The 14,314-nt window shown below is 38.1% G+C and overlaps 3 protein-coding genes across 5 annotated transcripts in view; all 3 read right to left on the bottom strand.

Annotated features, from left to right (window-relative positions):
• The window catches only part of LOC127440774 (gastrula zinc finger protein XlCGF57.1-like), a 164,610-nt gene that overhangs the window by 102,023 nt on the left and 48,273 nt on the right, over window positions 1–14,314 (bottom strand). The window lies entirely within an intron of this gene.
• Window positions 1–14,314, bottom strand: part of LOC127440566 (zinc finger protein 184-like) — a 78,023-nt gene that overhangs the window by 59,809 nt on the left and 3,900 nt on the right. The window contains exons 2-3 of the mRNA XM_051697243.1: window positions 1,638–1,748; window positions 1,180–1,370 (exon numbers count right to left, since the gene is read on the bottom strand). Of these exons, the coding sequence (XP_051553203.1) occupies window positions 1,180–1,276 (97 nt within the window). The 5' untranslated portion in view covers window positions 1,277–1,370; window positions 1,638–1,748. The remainder of the gene's footprint in view (window positions 1–1,179; window positions 1,371–1,637; window positions 1,749–14,314) is intronic.
• The window catches only part of LOC127440800 (gastrula zinc finger protein XlCGF57.1-like), a 93,954-nt gene continuing 84,082 nt past the window's right edge, over window positions 4,443–14,314 (bottom strand). The window contains exon 4 of one of the 3 annotated variants that reach the window (XM_051697713.1): window positions 4,443–13,126. In XM_051697713.1, coding sequence (XP_051553673.1) covers window positions 12,036–13,126 — 1,091 coding nt within the window. In that variant the 3' untranslated portion in view covers window positions 4,443–12,035. The remainder of the gene's footprint in view (window positions 13,127–14,314) is intronic. The other 2 variants (XM_051697712.1, XM_051697714.1) reach the window with 2 other exon arrangements.

The raw sequence follows: 14,314 nt of genomic DNA, 5'->3' as shown, positions 1-14,314 counted from the left end.
AATGGCTTTAATCCAGAATGAACTCCAAGATGATGTTTCAGATCGCATGCTTGTGTGAAACTCTTTCCACATTGAAGACATGTAAAAGGCTTTTCTCCAGTGTGAATTCTCATGTGACGCTGAAGACTTCCTTTATGTGCAAAACTCTTTCCACATTGAGGACATGTAAAAGGCTTCTCTCCAGTGTGGATTATCATGTGAACATCAAGCGGTCCTTTCTGTGTGAAACTCTTTCCACACCGATGGCACGTGAAAGGCTTCTCTCCAGTGTGAATTCTCATGTGACGCTTAAGATCTCCTTTATGTGCAAAACTCTGTCCACACTGAATGCAGGGGAAAGGCTTCTCCCCAGTGTGAAGTTTTAAGTGAGCGTTAAGGTTTCTTTTTTGTGTGAAACTCTTTCCACAGTGAGAGCAGATGAAAGAATCTTTGGCTTTTGTTCTTCGAGTTCTTTTTTGTGATAAATTATTTTCAGTCTTCGAGCCACTAACATCTTCACCAGTCAAGAAATTATCAAATTTATGATACTGATATTTCTCCTCCACGTCATTCAGTTCTTGACTTTCCTCTTTCACTTGTATCAGGTCTAAAATGAACATAGAAAATTAAGACAAATGTGAAAAAGAAATACAACTGAACACCTTAAGTATCTGCTTCATGTGAACTTTTATATGCTGAAAGTTAATTCTCTCATGTAGATTCTGGAATTATTTAACTGTAATTTTTACAGATTCTTTGATTTTCTAACAACAGCTGCCAGACTTAGTGAACTGTCTGAAGCTTTGATACCTTAGGGCGTTTTCAGACCTGTTGCTCGTTTGATTTGTTCCAAACATGAAAATGTTTTTATCAGTTGCAAACGCCATCCAACAAGTATCGGTTCTGTCGCTATCCAAAAGATGGAAGCGATCATACTAAAATTACCTCAGGAACTATAAACAACTCCTATTTTAAATTAAACTGTAGTCGCCAAAAAAACTATATCCATGTTTTGACAACAAATTACAGATGTAATCTCCAAAGATCCATCAGGTATGTTTGTGGTTTTTATAGGGATATTGTTTGGATATTGTTGGAAACGCACCAGGTTCCGAAACAAATGCCCCAAACAAGCCAGGTGTGAAAACGGCCTTGATGTCCCTCAAGAGCCTTTATGAAGAATTAAGAATGAACACCAACCTCTTTGTTCCTCAGTATCTTCATGTTTAATTCTGCATGATTCTGTAATACTGATGTCTTCACTCTCCTCTTTAAACTCTTCTTTAACACACTTCATTTTTGCAATAGTATGCCAATAAACTTCAATAGTTACACTTGGAGTTGTTCCTCTTTATACACCACCTTTTTTCTTTCTTCACATGTAGGATGATCTACCAAAAAATATATACCAACCATACAAGTCAATTTAACAGACATCAAAAGCTGTTTCAAACCATCCTGCACCAAACAAACATTTCCATTATACAGCACAGTTACTCACAAGATCTGGAGAAACAAACATTGAAGAATTAAAAAAAAAAAAAAAAGTATCCATATGAGTATTAACACATTTAATTATCAACTTACAAAAGTTTTGAACAAAATAACTTTTCTCAGTCAGTACTTTAGATGGATTGACAAAATCAGCATGAACATACAACAATACTTGCTTGTGCAGCTGCTTCACTCTTCTTCTCTCACATTTCAACACAACTCCGTGAAATAGTCCTTATTTATCGCCCCTGGAGGAAGGGATGAATATTGCACCTCTGAGGGAAAAAAAAACATTAACAGGCTTGAGACAGTTACTCAAAGCTTCTCTACACAGTGCATGTTTGTGCCATTTAGTGGTACAAACATAAAGAGGCCCGTTTCACAAAGCTACTTAAAAGAGTTTCAGGTTGACAAAACCAGACTAAGCCAAACCAGTTTAGATTAGGTTCAAAAGTAATAAATGTCTGTTTAAACCTGAGTTCATGCTTGACCCTAAAACACGCAAACACAACTGAGCAAGTTTACATGCATATTCTTACACCGATTAAGCTTAATAAGCTGACCACATGTGTGGTGTAAATGCATTAAATGGCTTTCCTTTATTGGTGTAAGGTCAGAAATGACTTAGGAATAAACCGGTCTCAGCAACATGGCAATATTGGCTCAACCAATGGCATTAGTTTGGTGCATGCGTCAGGTGTGAGCTCACGTGAGCACAGAGGCAGATTTAACATGGCTACATACTGCTGTGAAAATTGTGCTGCTCCTTGAAAACATATTTCAATATCTGCAATACAGTACTTGTAACATGGAGGAATTTATCGATAACTACTTTTATTACAAGATAAATGCTGACATGGAGTCAACAACAGAAAGAGCACTGAATCTGGAAAAAAGGAAAAAAATTGACACATATAACGACACAGATGATCTGCTCATTTCTGAAATAAAGGTTTGGTGTGCTGGATTTAATAAACAAGAAACTAGACATACCTCAAATTATTCATGAAGTGATTAAGGATTTGCGATCTTGCCTTGACTTTACGTATCAACAAACTGATGACCTTCATAGAGACAATAAAGGACTTCAGACTTCACTCTCCTCGCATACTGAAAATATTAAAAAAGAAAACAAAGAAATGAAAGAAATAATTCTTGACATCCAAACAAGAAGAATGCGGGGACAGTCTCATATTCTTGGAAATGCCCGAGAATGACTTTGATAGTCCAGAATCAAACACTTTCTGCACAACGACCTGATGTTACCCATTGATACTGTAAAAAAAAAATGACCATCGTGTACACCATCTCGGTGCACATCTGAAAGAATATCCACAGCTTATACTTGATCAATTCCAACACTACAAGAAAAAAGAGCTTGTTAAAAGCAAAGGAAGGGAACTTTAAGTCCCCATTTTCTGCTTCCACGAACAAAATCCCACAGGAGCTTGCCGAACATCAGAAAATACCGTATCCCGTCCTCAAGCAACACAGGCTAGCTGGCAGCAGCATTTTACTAAAGGTGGATAAATAATACATAAATGGACAGCTTTTCAAAATCACTCCTTGGTTTTTCTAAACTGAATGAGGAGTCCAGCAATGAAGGTTAGAAAATGCCTCCATATAACTTTAATGTTTGGTGATTGAGCGCAATACTCACCTGTTAAAGCTTAATCCCCCTCAAAAAACCAAGCTCTAGCCACCTCACACCACTCTATGAGAATTATTTCCAGATCTATGCACTGTGTGAGGTTGTGTTTGGGGTTATTTTTATTTGTAATTCTGTGTTGTAAATAAACTAATGTTACTGGGGAAAATATTGGTAGTAATTCCATTATTTGGGCAATAATAATATTTAGATTTTCCTGGATATTGGCCAATAATATACCAGCTGCTGATATATCATGCATCCCTAATACTTACTAAAGTTCAGCACTATTTTACATTGAATAGAAAGTTTTCATGAATAATTTAGATATTAAAAACTATCGGCTGATTAATCGTTTATCAGCCTGTTTTCCCACCTTAGTTATCCGTATCGGCGAAATCCACTATCGTTCAACCTCTAGTCCAAAGATATGCCAGTCAATTATTCTTGGAAAAAAATGACCAGTATTGGTCTATTCTATGGTTAAAATGTCCATTCTGTTTTTATATTTTTAAAAATGTCCATGGTAAATCCCCCGAATCTCCATAGATGATTACTAATATCTGTTTGGTCTACTAACGTTCCATTTGTTATGCATGTAAAATAAAGTTAAAAATGTCTGAATGTACTCAAACACAAACATTGTTGATCAATCTTTTAATGTCTTTAATGTAGACAACCTTTAGTAGCTAAATGACCAGAATATGCCACTGGAAACAACTAGTGAAACATAAAAAAAAAATCTCATGCAATCGATAATTTCTCTTGGCCCACCCACCCAAAGGTTTCTGTCTACACTACTAGATGATAAAAATGATGAAAACAAGCAACTGGTCATATATAATCCAAATAACCATCAAGAATAAGTCTCCAATAGGCCAGTCATACACACAAAAAAGTCCCTATACAAACCATACAAACATTAAGTCAAACATCTCAGTTCAATAGTTCAAATGGTCTTTACCATACATCAAAAACTGTTTGAAACAATCCTGCAACCCAACAAAAATTCTCATTCCGCAGCAGTTACTAACAAGATCTGGAGAAACAAACAATAAAAAAATAAAAAAATTGCCTGTACAACAGTCCCGATTTTACAAGCCGTGTCCTGCTTGTCCCGATAATCAGTCTAAGCCTAATATTTAAAAAAAACATTTATCATTGCTGTGATTCGTGCTTTATTCTGTAATGAGAAACTTGTGATGAATAATGAGAGAATCGTTCAATCTCTCAGTCTCAGAATCAGCAGGGCGTTTTCCACTAAACTTTCCCCTCATCACCCCCTACCACATTTCCTGTTGTCTGTCAGCCCATAAGAAAAGTTCTCAACTGCTAGAAGCCAAAAACCAGGGAGGGATGATAATAGTTAAACAGCACAGGTGAAGGTAATCAAGTAACAGAAAATGTGTCCCCTTCCTAAAAACCTATGACATAATGTCAGCAAAACTGCAACCCTGTATCAACAAGCCATGTGATGTCATAAACCCTATTCGGATGAGATTAGTTTTATATGGGGATGTGGGGCAATGTAATAATTACCAGAGCTTCTCATTGATTTTAATCCCATCCGAAACAGGCATATCAGTGCCAATAAAGATTACAGAATTATTTATTACCCAGGTAAAGTTTGTCCACTGCAAACTGACATGCTAGTAAAAAGCCAGTGAATCTGCGCTGTCTGTGGGCACAATAACTATCGTTGTTTCTGAAGTTCTCCGTGTCTTAAATTTTTGGTCAAAGAAATTAGAAATGAGAAGATGCGCTTCACATCCTTAGATAAATCTGGCTGTCGCTGTAACGTTGCTGGTAAAGACAGGCTGACGAAGACGATGAAGTTAGAACCCAGGTGCAGTTTATTTACATACGTGAAATCCAACAACCGTAAATCCAAACATGGAACAAAACATAAACTTGACTAAACTAGACTTGACCAATCCAACAATGTTACACTTACAATACCTGACAATGGACAATGGCAAACATGAGGCTTAAATACATGGACAAGGGAGAAACATGACAATGATAACCAATGACAAGACAGAACTGATAACAAGGTAACAAGACAATAAACCAATGAAAGCAAGACACATGAACAGGGATGGAAACATGAAATCACATGACCAGGGGACCGCATGACATGAAACAGGGAATCACATGACCTGGCAGGGAAACAGGAAATAACATGTCATGGAACAAATGACTATAAAACAGGAACTAAACTTCCAAAATAAAAGACATTTACACAAAACATGAACAAAAACACATAAATCAAAATCAAATCAAATCACTTTTATTGTCACACAGCCATATACACAAGTGCAATGGTGAGCAGGTGTGACAGTGATGAGACATATACCAATTTACAATAACATCAAATTAACACAACACAATTTAAAGTCTAATATACACATAATTACACACAACACAATATACAAATAACATACACTGTACAATATACAATACACACAATATAGATACACATTATTCAATAAAAAAAGAATATATAGTATATATAGAATGTACAGTAGGTTGTATTGTACTGTATTGACATTCAGGCTGTCGGCTGGTAGTCAGTTGTTAAGAGAGAATATAATATAATAATAATAATATAATCTATGACAGTCCGGTGTGAGATATAAGAGTAAGAGTAATAAAGTGCAGTGCTGATGTATTTGATCGTGGGAGATCGAGAGTTCAAAAGTCTGACTGCTTGGGGTTAGAAGCTATCATGGAGTCGGCTGGTGCGGGTCCTGATGCTGCGATACCGCCTGCCTGATGGCAGCAGTGAGAACAGCCCATGGCTCAGGCGGCTGGAGTCTCTGATGATCCTCCGAGCTTTTTTCACACACCGCCTGGTATATATGTCCTGGAGGGAGGGAAGCTCACCTCCGATGATGTGTCTGGCAGTTCGCACCACCCTTTGCAGTGCTTTGCGGTTGTGGGCGGTGCTATTGCCGTACCAGGCAGAGATGCAGCCAGTCAGGATGCTCTCTACAGTGCAGGTATAGAACCGTGTGAGGATGTGGCGGTTCATTCCAAACTTCCTCAGCCGTCTCAGGAAGAAGAGGTGCTGATGAGCCTTCTTCACAACGACTTCAGTGTGGATGGACCATGTGAGTTCCTCAGTGATGTGGACACCCAGGAACTTGAAGCTGCTGACTCTCTCCACTGGTGCTCCATTGATGGTGATGGGACTGTGTTCTCTGTCTTTTCTTCTTAAGTCCACCACAAGCTCCTATGTCTTACTGACGTTGAGGGAGAGGTTGTGCTCCTGACACCAGTGTGTCAGAGTGTGTACCTCCTCTCTGTAGGCTGTTTCATCATTGTCAGTGATCAGACCTACCACCGTCGTGTCATCAGCAAACTTAATGATGGCATTGGAGCTATGTGTTGCCACACAGTCATGTGTGTACAGGGAATACAGGAGTGGGCTGAGAACACAGCCCTGCGGGGCTCCAGTGTTGAGGGTCAGTGATGAGGAGATGTTGCTGCCTATTCTAACCACCTGGCGTCTGCTTGACAGGAAGTCCAGGATCCAGCTGCACAGCGAGCTGTTTAAGCCCAGAGCCCGGAGTTTCTCATCAAGATTGGAGGGCACTATGGTGTTCTTAAAACCATGACAGTTGCGTATTGATGCATGTTTTTCTAAAGCATTTAATACGGTCAAGCGTTTATTTAAAAAAAAAAAGAAAAAGAAAAAAGGATCATGTATTCTTTTGGTTAGGAAAAGTGCAGCTCCACATCTTGAGACATATTTTCCAGAAGAACAAATAAAATTACACAACTTGAACGGATTGTCCATTAATTGGTAGATGTGTCCTGATTTTTTGTCTCAGTCATCTGGTCACCCTACTATACAGGCATAGTGAAACCATCAACTTACATAAATGTTACATAAACAAAAGAAAGTTCCTCATTTAGGACTTTAGTGGAATTTGAATTGGAAAATTCAGAATGAGCATTCAAACATCCTTTCTTGTGGATTTACTTACATTTACATTGTCATTTAGCAGGTGCTTTTATCCACAGTGACTTACAAATGGGGAACATAAGCAATTCGTCACAAAAAAAGTCAACAATATCTTCAGTATCGCATTACCAAGTTCTCACAGCGGCTGGAGTAGTAAAGATGCTAGTCCAAAAGAAAGCGACAGACCAGGATTTTATTTTTTTAATAAATAGTAAGTTTGATTGGTTAAGTACTTGCGGAGATGATGTGTTTTCAGCTGTTTCTTGAATGCTGAGATGGTATCAGCAGATCGTGTGGAGGTTGGAAGCTTATTCCACCACAGCAGAACAGAGAGTGGAAGTGAAGAGAAAAGCGCTTTAACACATCCAGGTTTCTACCAGAGAACGCAGCTTATGTGGTCATGTAAACACATCAGCTGCATCTTACAGATTTTTGAAGAGTGTGCATGTGCATGGAGCAAACCGAGATAATAAACATCATAGGATGGAGCCCAACATGTCAACACAGCGGAAACAATTCAACGGTTTTGGGAGTACAGTGGTAAAAACACATACACTATAAACTACATCCATTTAGAAACGGCAATGTAACATATCGACTGTCCCTCACGCTCACGTTTATGCGCTCATACATTGGGGGAGTGCCAGAGTTTTACGTTGAAGGTAACTATTATAGTGCAATTCCACCACAGGTCGCAATAGAATGTTAAGGAAAAAAATACAGCAATTCTAATTCTTAAAATCTTCACAAAGTTAAGCAACGGAGAATAAAATAAAGTCTTCCTCGAGTGTCATGTTTGTTATTTACAAAAGCGTTGTGGGGAAATTACACTGCTTCGGAGAAAGCCGCTTACTGACAAAGCCGCATGTATACGGGAGTACGAGTTCGCCGCTTAAACAGTGTACGATATAACCCGCTTTCTCGCTATAAGCTGCTTACTGGTGTTCATGTAAACATAGTCCCTGATTATTTTTTGGAGTGACTATTTGCATCCAGGTGTAAATAGTACCTGCAAACAGCGTTTTGTAAGTGTCGATGCAGTGGCGTGGGGTGTAACGCTGGTGTGTTGACCCGGGTTCGATTCTGCGTTTGTTGCTTTTCACGAAGGATTCATTCACGAACTGGACGTCTTTACCGACTAGGATACCCTAGGTGTGGGGAAAGTGGCATTTTCTCTGAGGAGACAAGGGAGGAGGAGGCCTTCTCAAAAAATGTGGGTGAGAAAAATAATCAACTGTACATAATTATAACAAATAAAATATTATAGAATGTGAGCTCAAATAATGTGTATATTACTCATCTTTCTAAAGTCACTGTCAAACTGTGACACCAGAGGGAGACAGGACAAAGATAACTGGGGGTTAGAGAACAGGTGGATGCCCCTTATTTGCATAGAATGGGTTGTGCCGAGATATACAGAAACAGGTATGGTTTTTTTTGTGTTTTTTTTAATAAGACTAACCTAACTAAGAAATAAGAATTTGTTTGGTTCAATAAGAACTGCGGATAACTGATCATCTGGGATATTCTGTTGTACAGTTGTCTTCTGGCCATAATTAAAAGATCTGTAGGCTATTCCAGAAAGCAGAGTTAATCAACTCTGACATAAACCCTGAACTCAACTTGATTGTACCACACATTGCTCACTCATGGTTACTGGTACCAGATTGCCAGTTTGGAGTTAGTTCACTCAACCCTGAGTTTGAAACTCAGCTTATATTTGTTTATGGTAAACTCAAAGGCATTCTCAGGAGAGCTCAGAATCCACAAGTCACCATGGATTAATAAAAATAGCGTGCTTATAAGTCTTAATGAAACGAGGATTATAAAGCAGTCTTCACCAGCAATAATGAAGGAACTGCATCAGTTTAGGAGTGAGAGTGTCCTAAACAAAAAGCATACTTAAATTTAAAAAGATTTAAGTACATAAAACTATAAAGTTTTACCATACAATGCTTGTAGAAGCCCAATTCAACATTTAACCTTCTGAGATTTGTTTTAATCAAATTGTTTATTATGTTTCCAGAAGTGTTGGTAATTCATGTTTATGAGATGTTAGAGACTTTCCAGCTGATTTTCTGTAAAGCTGCTTAGGAACAATGTGTATTAGGAAAAGCACAAATAAATAAAAAATAAACAAATAAAAATGACTTGAAAATATGTTGCAAAGCATTTTACAATACAAAGTATTTTGTACACTCAGAAATTACCTTAATTATGATTCAAAGTAATGGCCAGCATCATCCAATCATTGCCAACCATGTTAAAATAAAACTATATACTATATATAAATTGTGGATCTATGAACTGATTACCATTATCCCATGCCAAAGATGTTGAGTGGTCCAAACATCAGCTGCAGCCTGAAACTGAACTTTACCAGATGTTTGCAGTGAATGCACTTAGCTGCATAGGAAAGCTATATGATGCTCTATTGCTCCCTATTTAGTGGATGACTTAACCTCCAGTGTGCTTTCTGCCTGCACTTGAACAATTTGAAATGCACCTCATTTTCACCTGAACTCCATAAAAAGCAAATTTTTCTGCTTTTGGTTGAACCCACTGATTCTCAATGTGATAATGCACAAAAAATATAGGATTTCTAAGGAAAAAAACAAGATTATGATCATTTACACTGAGGGCCAAAAATTTTGAATAATGTACAGGTTTTGCTCTTATGGAAAGAAATTGGTATTTTTATTCACCAAAGTGGCATTCAACTGATCACAATGTATAGTCAGGACATTAATAAAGTGAAAAATTACTATTACAATTTCAAAAAAAAAAATAAATCAGAACTTCTTAAACTACTTCAAAGTGTTCTCATCAAAACAATCGTCCACATGCAGCAATGACAGCTTTACAGATCCTTGTTATTCTAGCTGTCAGTTTGTCCAGATACTCAGGTGACATTTCACCCCACGCTTCCTGTAGTACTTGCCATAGATGTGGCTGTCTTGTCGGGCACTTCTCACACACCTTACAATCTAGCTGATCACACAAAAGCTCAATGGGGTTAAGATCCATAACACTCTTTTCCAATTATCTGTTGTCCAATGTCTGTGTTTCTTTGCCCACTCTAACCTTTTCTCTTTTTTTTCCTGTTTTTTTCTTTGCAATTCTTCCCCTGAGTCTTCTCTTTACTGTTGTACATGAAACTGGTGTTGAGCGTGTAGAATTCAATGAAGCTGTCAGCTGAGGACATGTGAGGCGTCTATTTCTCAAACTAGAGACTCTGATGTACTTAGCCTCTTGTTTATTTGTACATCTGGCCTTCCACATCTCTTTCTGTCCTTGTTAGAGTCAGTTGTCCTTTGTCTTTGAAGACTGTAGTGTACACCTTTGTATGAAATCTTCAGTTTTTTGGCAATTTCAAGCATTGTATAGCCTTCATTCCTCAAAATAATGATTGACTGACGAGTTTCTAGAGAAAGCTGTTTCTTTTTTGCCATTTTTGAATTAATATTGACCTTAAGACATGCCAGTCTATTGCATACTGTGGCAACTCAAAAACAAACACAAAGACAATGTTAAACTTCATTTAACAAACCAAATAGCTTTCAACTGTGTTTGATATAATGGCAAGTGATTTTCTAGGACCAAATTAGCAATTTATCATGATTACTCAAGGATAAGGTGTTGGAGTGATGGCTGCTGGAAATGGGGCCTGTCTAGATTTGATCAAAAATGACTTTTTTCAAATAGTGATGGTGCTGTTTTTTTACATCAGTAATGTCCTGACTATACTTTGTGATCAGTTGAATGATACTTTGGTGAATTAAAGTACCAATTTCCTTCCGAAACAGCAACATCAATATATTATTCCAAACTTTTGGCCCTCAGTGTATATGGATGAATTTGCTTTTCCACATTTTTCTGTCCCTAACCTTTGTGGACTTTCAATTTACAGCGTCTGGGCTCGTATTCACAAATAATCTTAAGGTTAAAGTAAGCTGCATGGAAATTTAGGAGCAAATCTTAAAAATTAAGGGTGCGTCACTTCTAATTTTAGGACTCGTAAAATTTTAATCTAAGAGGAATTTATGAAGCATTTTAAATGCTAAAAGTCGCTCCTAAACCCACGACAGCTTAGAAGTTGTCCTGAGGACTCCTAAATCTCTAAGAGTGACTCACATATGATCCAAAGCATGCCTGCTGTCATCAATCTACATTAAAAACAATGTTTAGAATATTATTATGACATTGACTTTTTTAAAAAGTTATCGCCTGAATCATGAGGTTGTTTTCGTTATTGTAAACTCAGTTGAAACTGAAACAATCCAATTACAACGGAGATAAAGGTTTTTTACAATCCTGCACTCCCTGGCCAAGGGCAAACTGAAACTGCAGCATGAATGAATTGGGAGTTTCTGTCATCGGTCAGCAGAATTACCTATCAAACTATAAATGCCCACTCCAGACCGTACATCATCTGACAATTCATAACATATGTTTTTCTGCCAAAGCTTACTCGATGCAGAGAAATAAGGTGGCATTCACAGCCATCATGGGGCTCCCTTGATACAGTAGAAGATGGGATGCACACTTGTTTCATTACATCAAGACAGGATTAAGTGTTCATCAAGCGAAACAATATATAAAAGTCTATCTGTCTGTGCTGACAAATAGTGCATGCCAGTCTACCAATCATTTGGGGTGATTTAAAAGAGCATGCACATAAAACGTGACGTCATCAATAGCAGCGAGGTCAACTCCGCCATACTCTTAAGATTTTCTTAATAAAAATTGCTCTTAGCAGTTTTGTGAAAGCTAGGTTTTAAGCAAAAACTCCTAGCTAGTAACTCTTTGGAGAACTCCTAGTAGTAAGATAAAAATCTTTGTAAACATGGGCCCAGATGTAATACACTGACTGAAGTTGACTGACTTAGTTAAGAATGAAGTGTTGCATTAAATAAGAGTTGGCCCTAAAATTTAATTTGCTCATTATGACAGTTTTGGAGAATGTTTTTTTAAATGAGTCAGTAGATTACTTGATGTGCTGAAACTCTTCTCACATGAAGTGCATTTGAATGGCTTCTCTCCTGTATGCACTCTCTCATGGATTTTCAGGTTTCCCGAGCGAGCGAAACTCTTTCCACAAAAAGAACATACGTAAGGCTTTTCATTTGCATGAGTAATCAGGTGTACCTTTAGCTGTGATTCCAGCAGAAATTTTTTGCCACACCGTTCACAGTTAAATGGCTTTAATCCAGAATGAAAGTGCAGATGAAGTTTGAGATTCCCTGCTTGTGTGAAACTCTTTCCACATTGAAGGCATGCAAAAGGCTTTTCTCCAGTGTGAATTCTCATGTGACGTTGAAGACTTCCTTTCTGTGCAAAACTCTTTCCACATTGAGGGCATGTGAAAGGCTTCTCTCCAGAATGAAGTCGCAGGTGACTCTGAAGGCTTGATGTCACTGAGAAACTCTTTCCACAGTGAGAGCAGGTGAAAGGCTTTTCTCCAGTGTGGATTCTCATGTGACGCTTAAGATCTCCTTTATTTGCAAAAATCTTTCCACACTGAAGGCATGTAAAAGGTTTCTCTCCAGTGTGGATTTTCATGTGAACATAAAGATGTCCTCTCTGTGTAAAACTCTTTCCACATTGAAGGCATGTGAAAGGCTTCTCTCCAGAGTGAAGTCGCAGGTGACTCTGAAGGCTTGTTGTCTCTGAGAAACTCTTTCCACAGTGAGAGCACGTGAAAGGCTTTTCTCCGGTGTGAATTCTCATGTGACGCTTAAGATCTCCTTTATTTGCAAAAATCTTTCCACACTGAAGGCAGGTGAAAGGCTTCTCTCCAGAGTGAAGCCTTAAGTGAGTTTTAAGGTTTCCTTTTTGTGTGAAACTCTTTCCACACTGAGAGCAGGTGAAGGAATTTTTGGCTCTTGTTCTTCGAGTTCTTTTTTGTGAAAAATTATTTTCAGTCTTTGAGCCACTAAAATCTTCTTCACCAGTCATATTATTGAGTTTATGATGCTGATGTTTCTCCTCCACGTCATTCATTTCTTGACTTTCCTCTTTCACTTGTATCAAGTCTAAAATGAACAGAGTAAATTGAGACAAATGTGAAAAAAGAAATACAATTGAAACCTTTTTAAAGCATCTACTTTGTGATATTTTATATGCTGAAAGTTAATTCTCTCATGTAGATTCTGGTATTATTTGTTTGTTTAACTGTAATTTTACTGCTGTGATTTTCTGTGATTAATATTTTTTATTGATTCATCTATTAAACAAAGAACAGCAAAACATACTTACAGAATCAATATTTAACCGCACCCCCAACACAAATCCCCAACCCGACCCCCAACAACACCCCAGTGGTCACATAATTAGATACACAAACAAACAAAAAAAACAAAAAATATATATGCTAATCACACACATCCACGAAACCTCTCTCTCCACTGTCCCTCCCTGAGAGCCCTCCAAAAAAGACAGATATTTGCCCCATTTCTCCACAAACAGGTCTAAACTACCCAGTTTTCTGGATGCCCCCTCCTCAAAAGCTGCCACTCTGGCCTTCTCTGAACACCACTCCTGAAATGGGGGTGCTCCAGCCGACTTCCAACTCCTTAAAATAATCTGTCTGGCAATCATAATACTAGTTAGGACCCAGTTTTTCACGTGCTTATTCTCCAAATTAATGACCGCTCCATCTCCTAAAATACAGAGTCTGGGGCAAAATAAAATTTGAGAGCCCAATACCTCACACATAAAACTCTGAATCCTAAAACAAAATTCTTGGATCATAACACATCCCCAAAAGACATGGGTTGTGTCTCCATCTTCTGATTGACACCGCCAGCAGGTGGGTGTGTCTTTAAGACCAAGCCTATGCAATCTAGAGTGGGTCCAATAGACTATATGTCAAATCTTAAATTGCATAAGGTGAACCCTTGCATCTCTAGATGCAGACTTGATGTTTTTTAGAATCCTAGCCCACACTACCAAGTTTAGATCTTTCTCCTATAATCTCTTAAGAGAAGTTGAAGTTCTTCCCCCAGACTCTGAAATAGCAGGGAGTAATACACTGATGCCTCATGACCTTTTCCAAAAGCAGTAATCACCACTCCCAGAGTATCTGCCACTTTATAGGGGTGTAAACTACTCCCAAAAAGAATACAGAGCAGGTGGCGCAGCTGTAAATACTTATAGAACTGAGATCTGGGAATCCCAAAAAGCTGAACCAAATTTTGAAAGGATCTCAACACTCCACTCTC

This window comes from Myxocyprinus asiaticus, chromosome 5 (assembly GCF_019703515.2).
Source record: "Myxocyprinus asiaticus isolate MX2 ecotype Aquarium Trade chromosome 5, UBuf_Myxa_2, whole genome shotgun sequence".
Classification (NCBI taxonomy): Eukaryota; Metazoa; Chordata; class Actinopteri; order Cypriniformes; family Catostomidae; genus Myxocyprinus; species Myxocyprinus asiaticus.
This window is presented reverse-complemented; position numbering and strand designations above follow the sequence as displayed.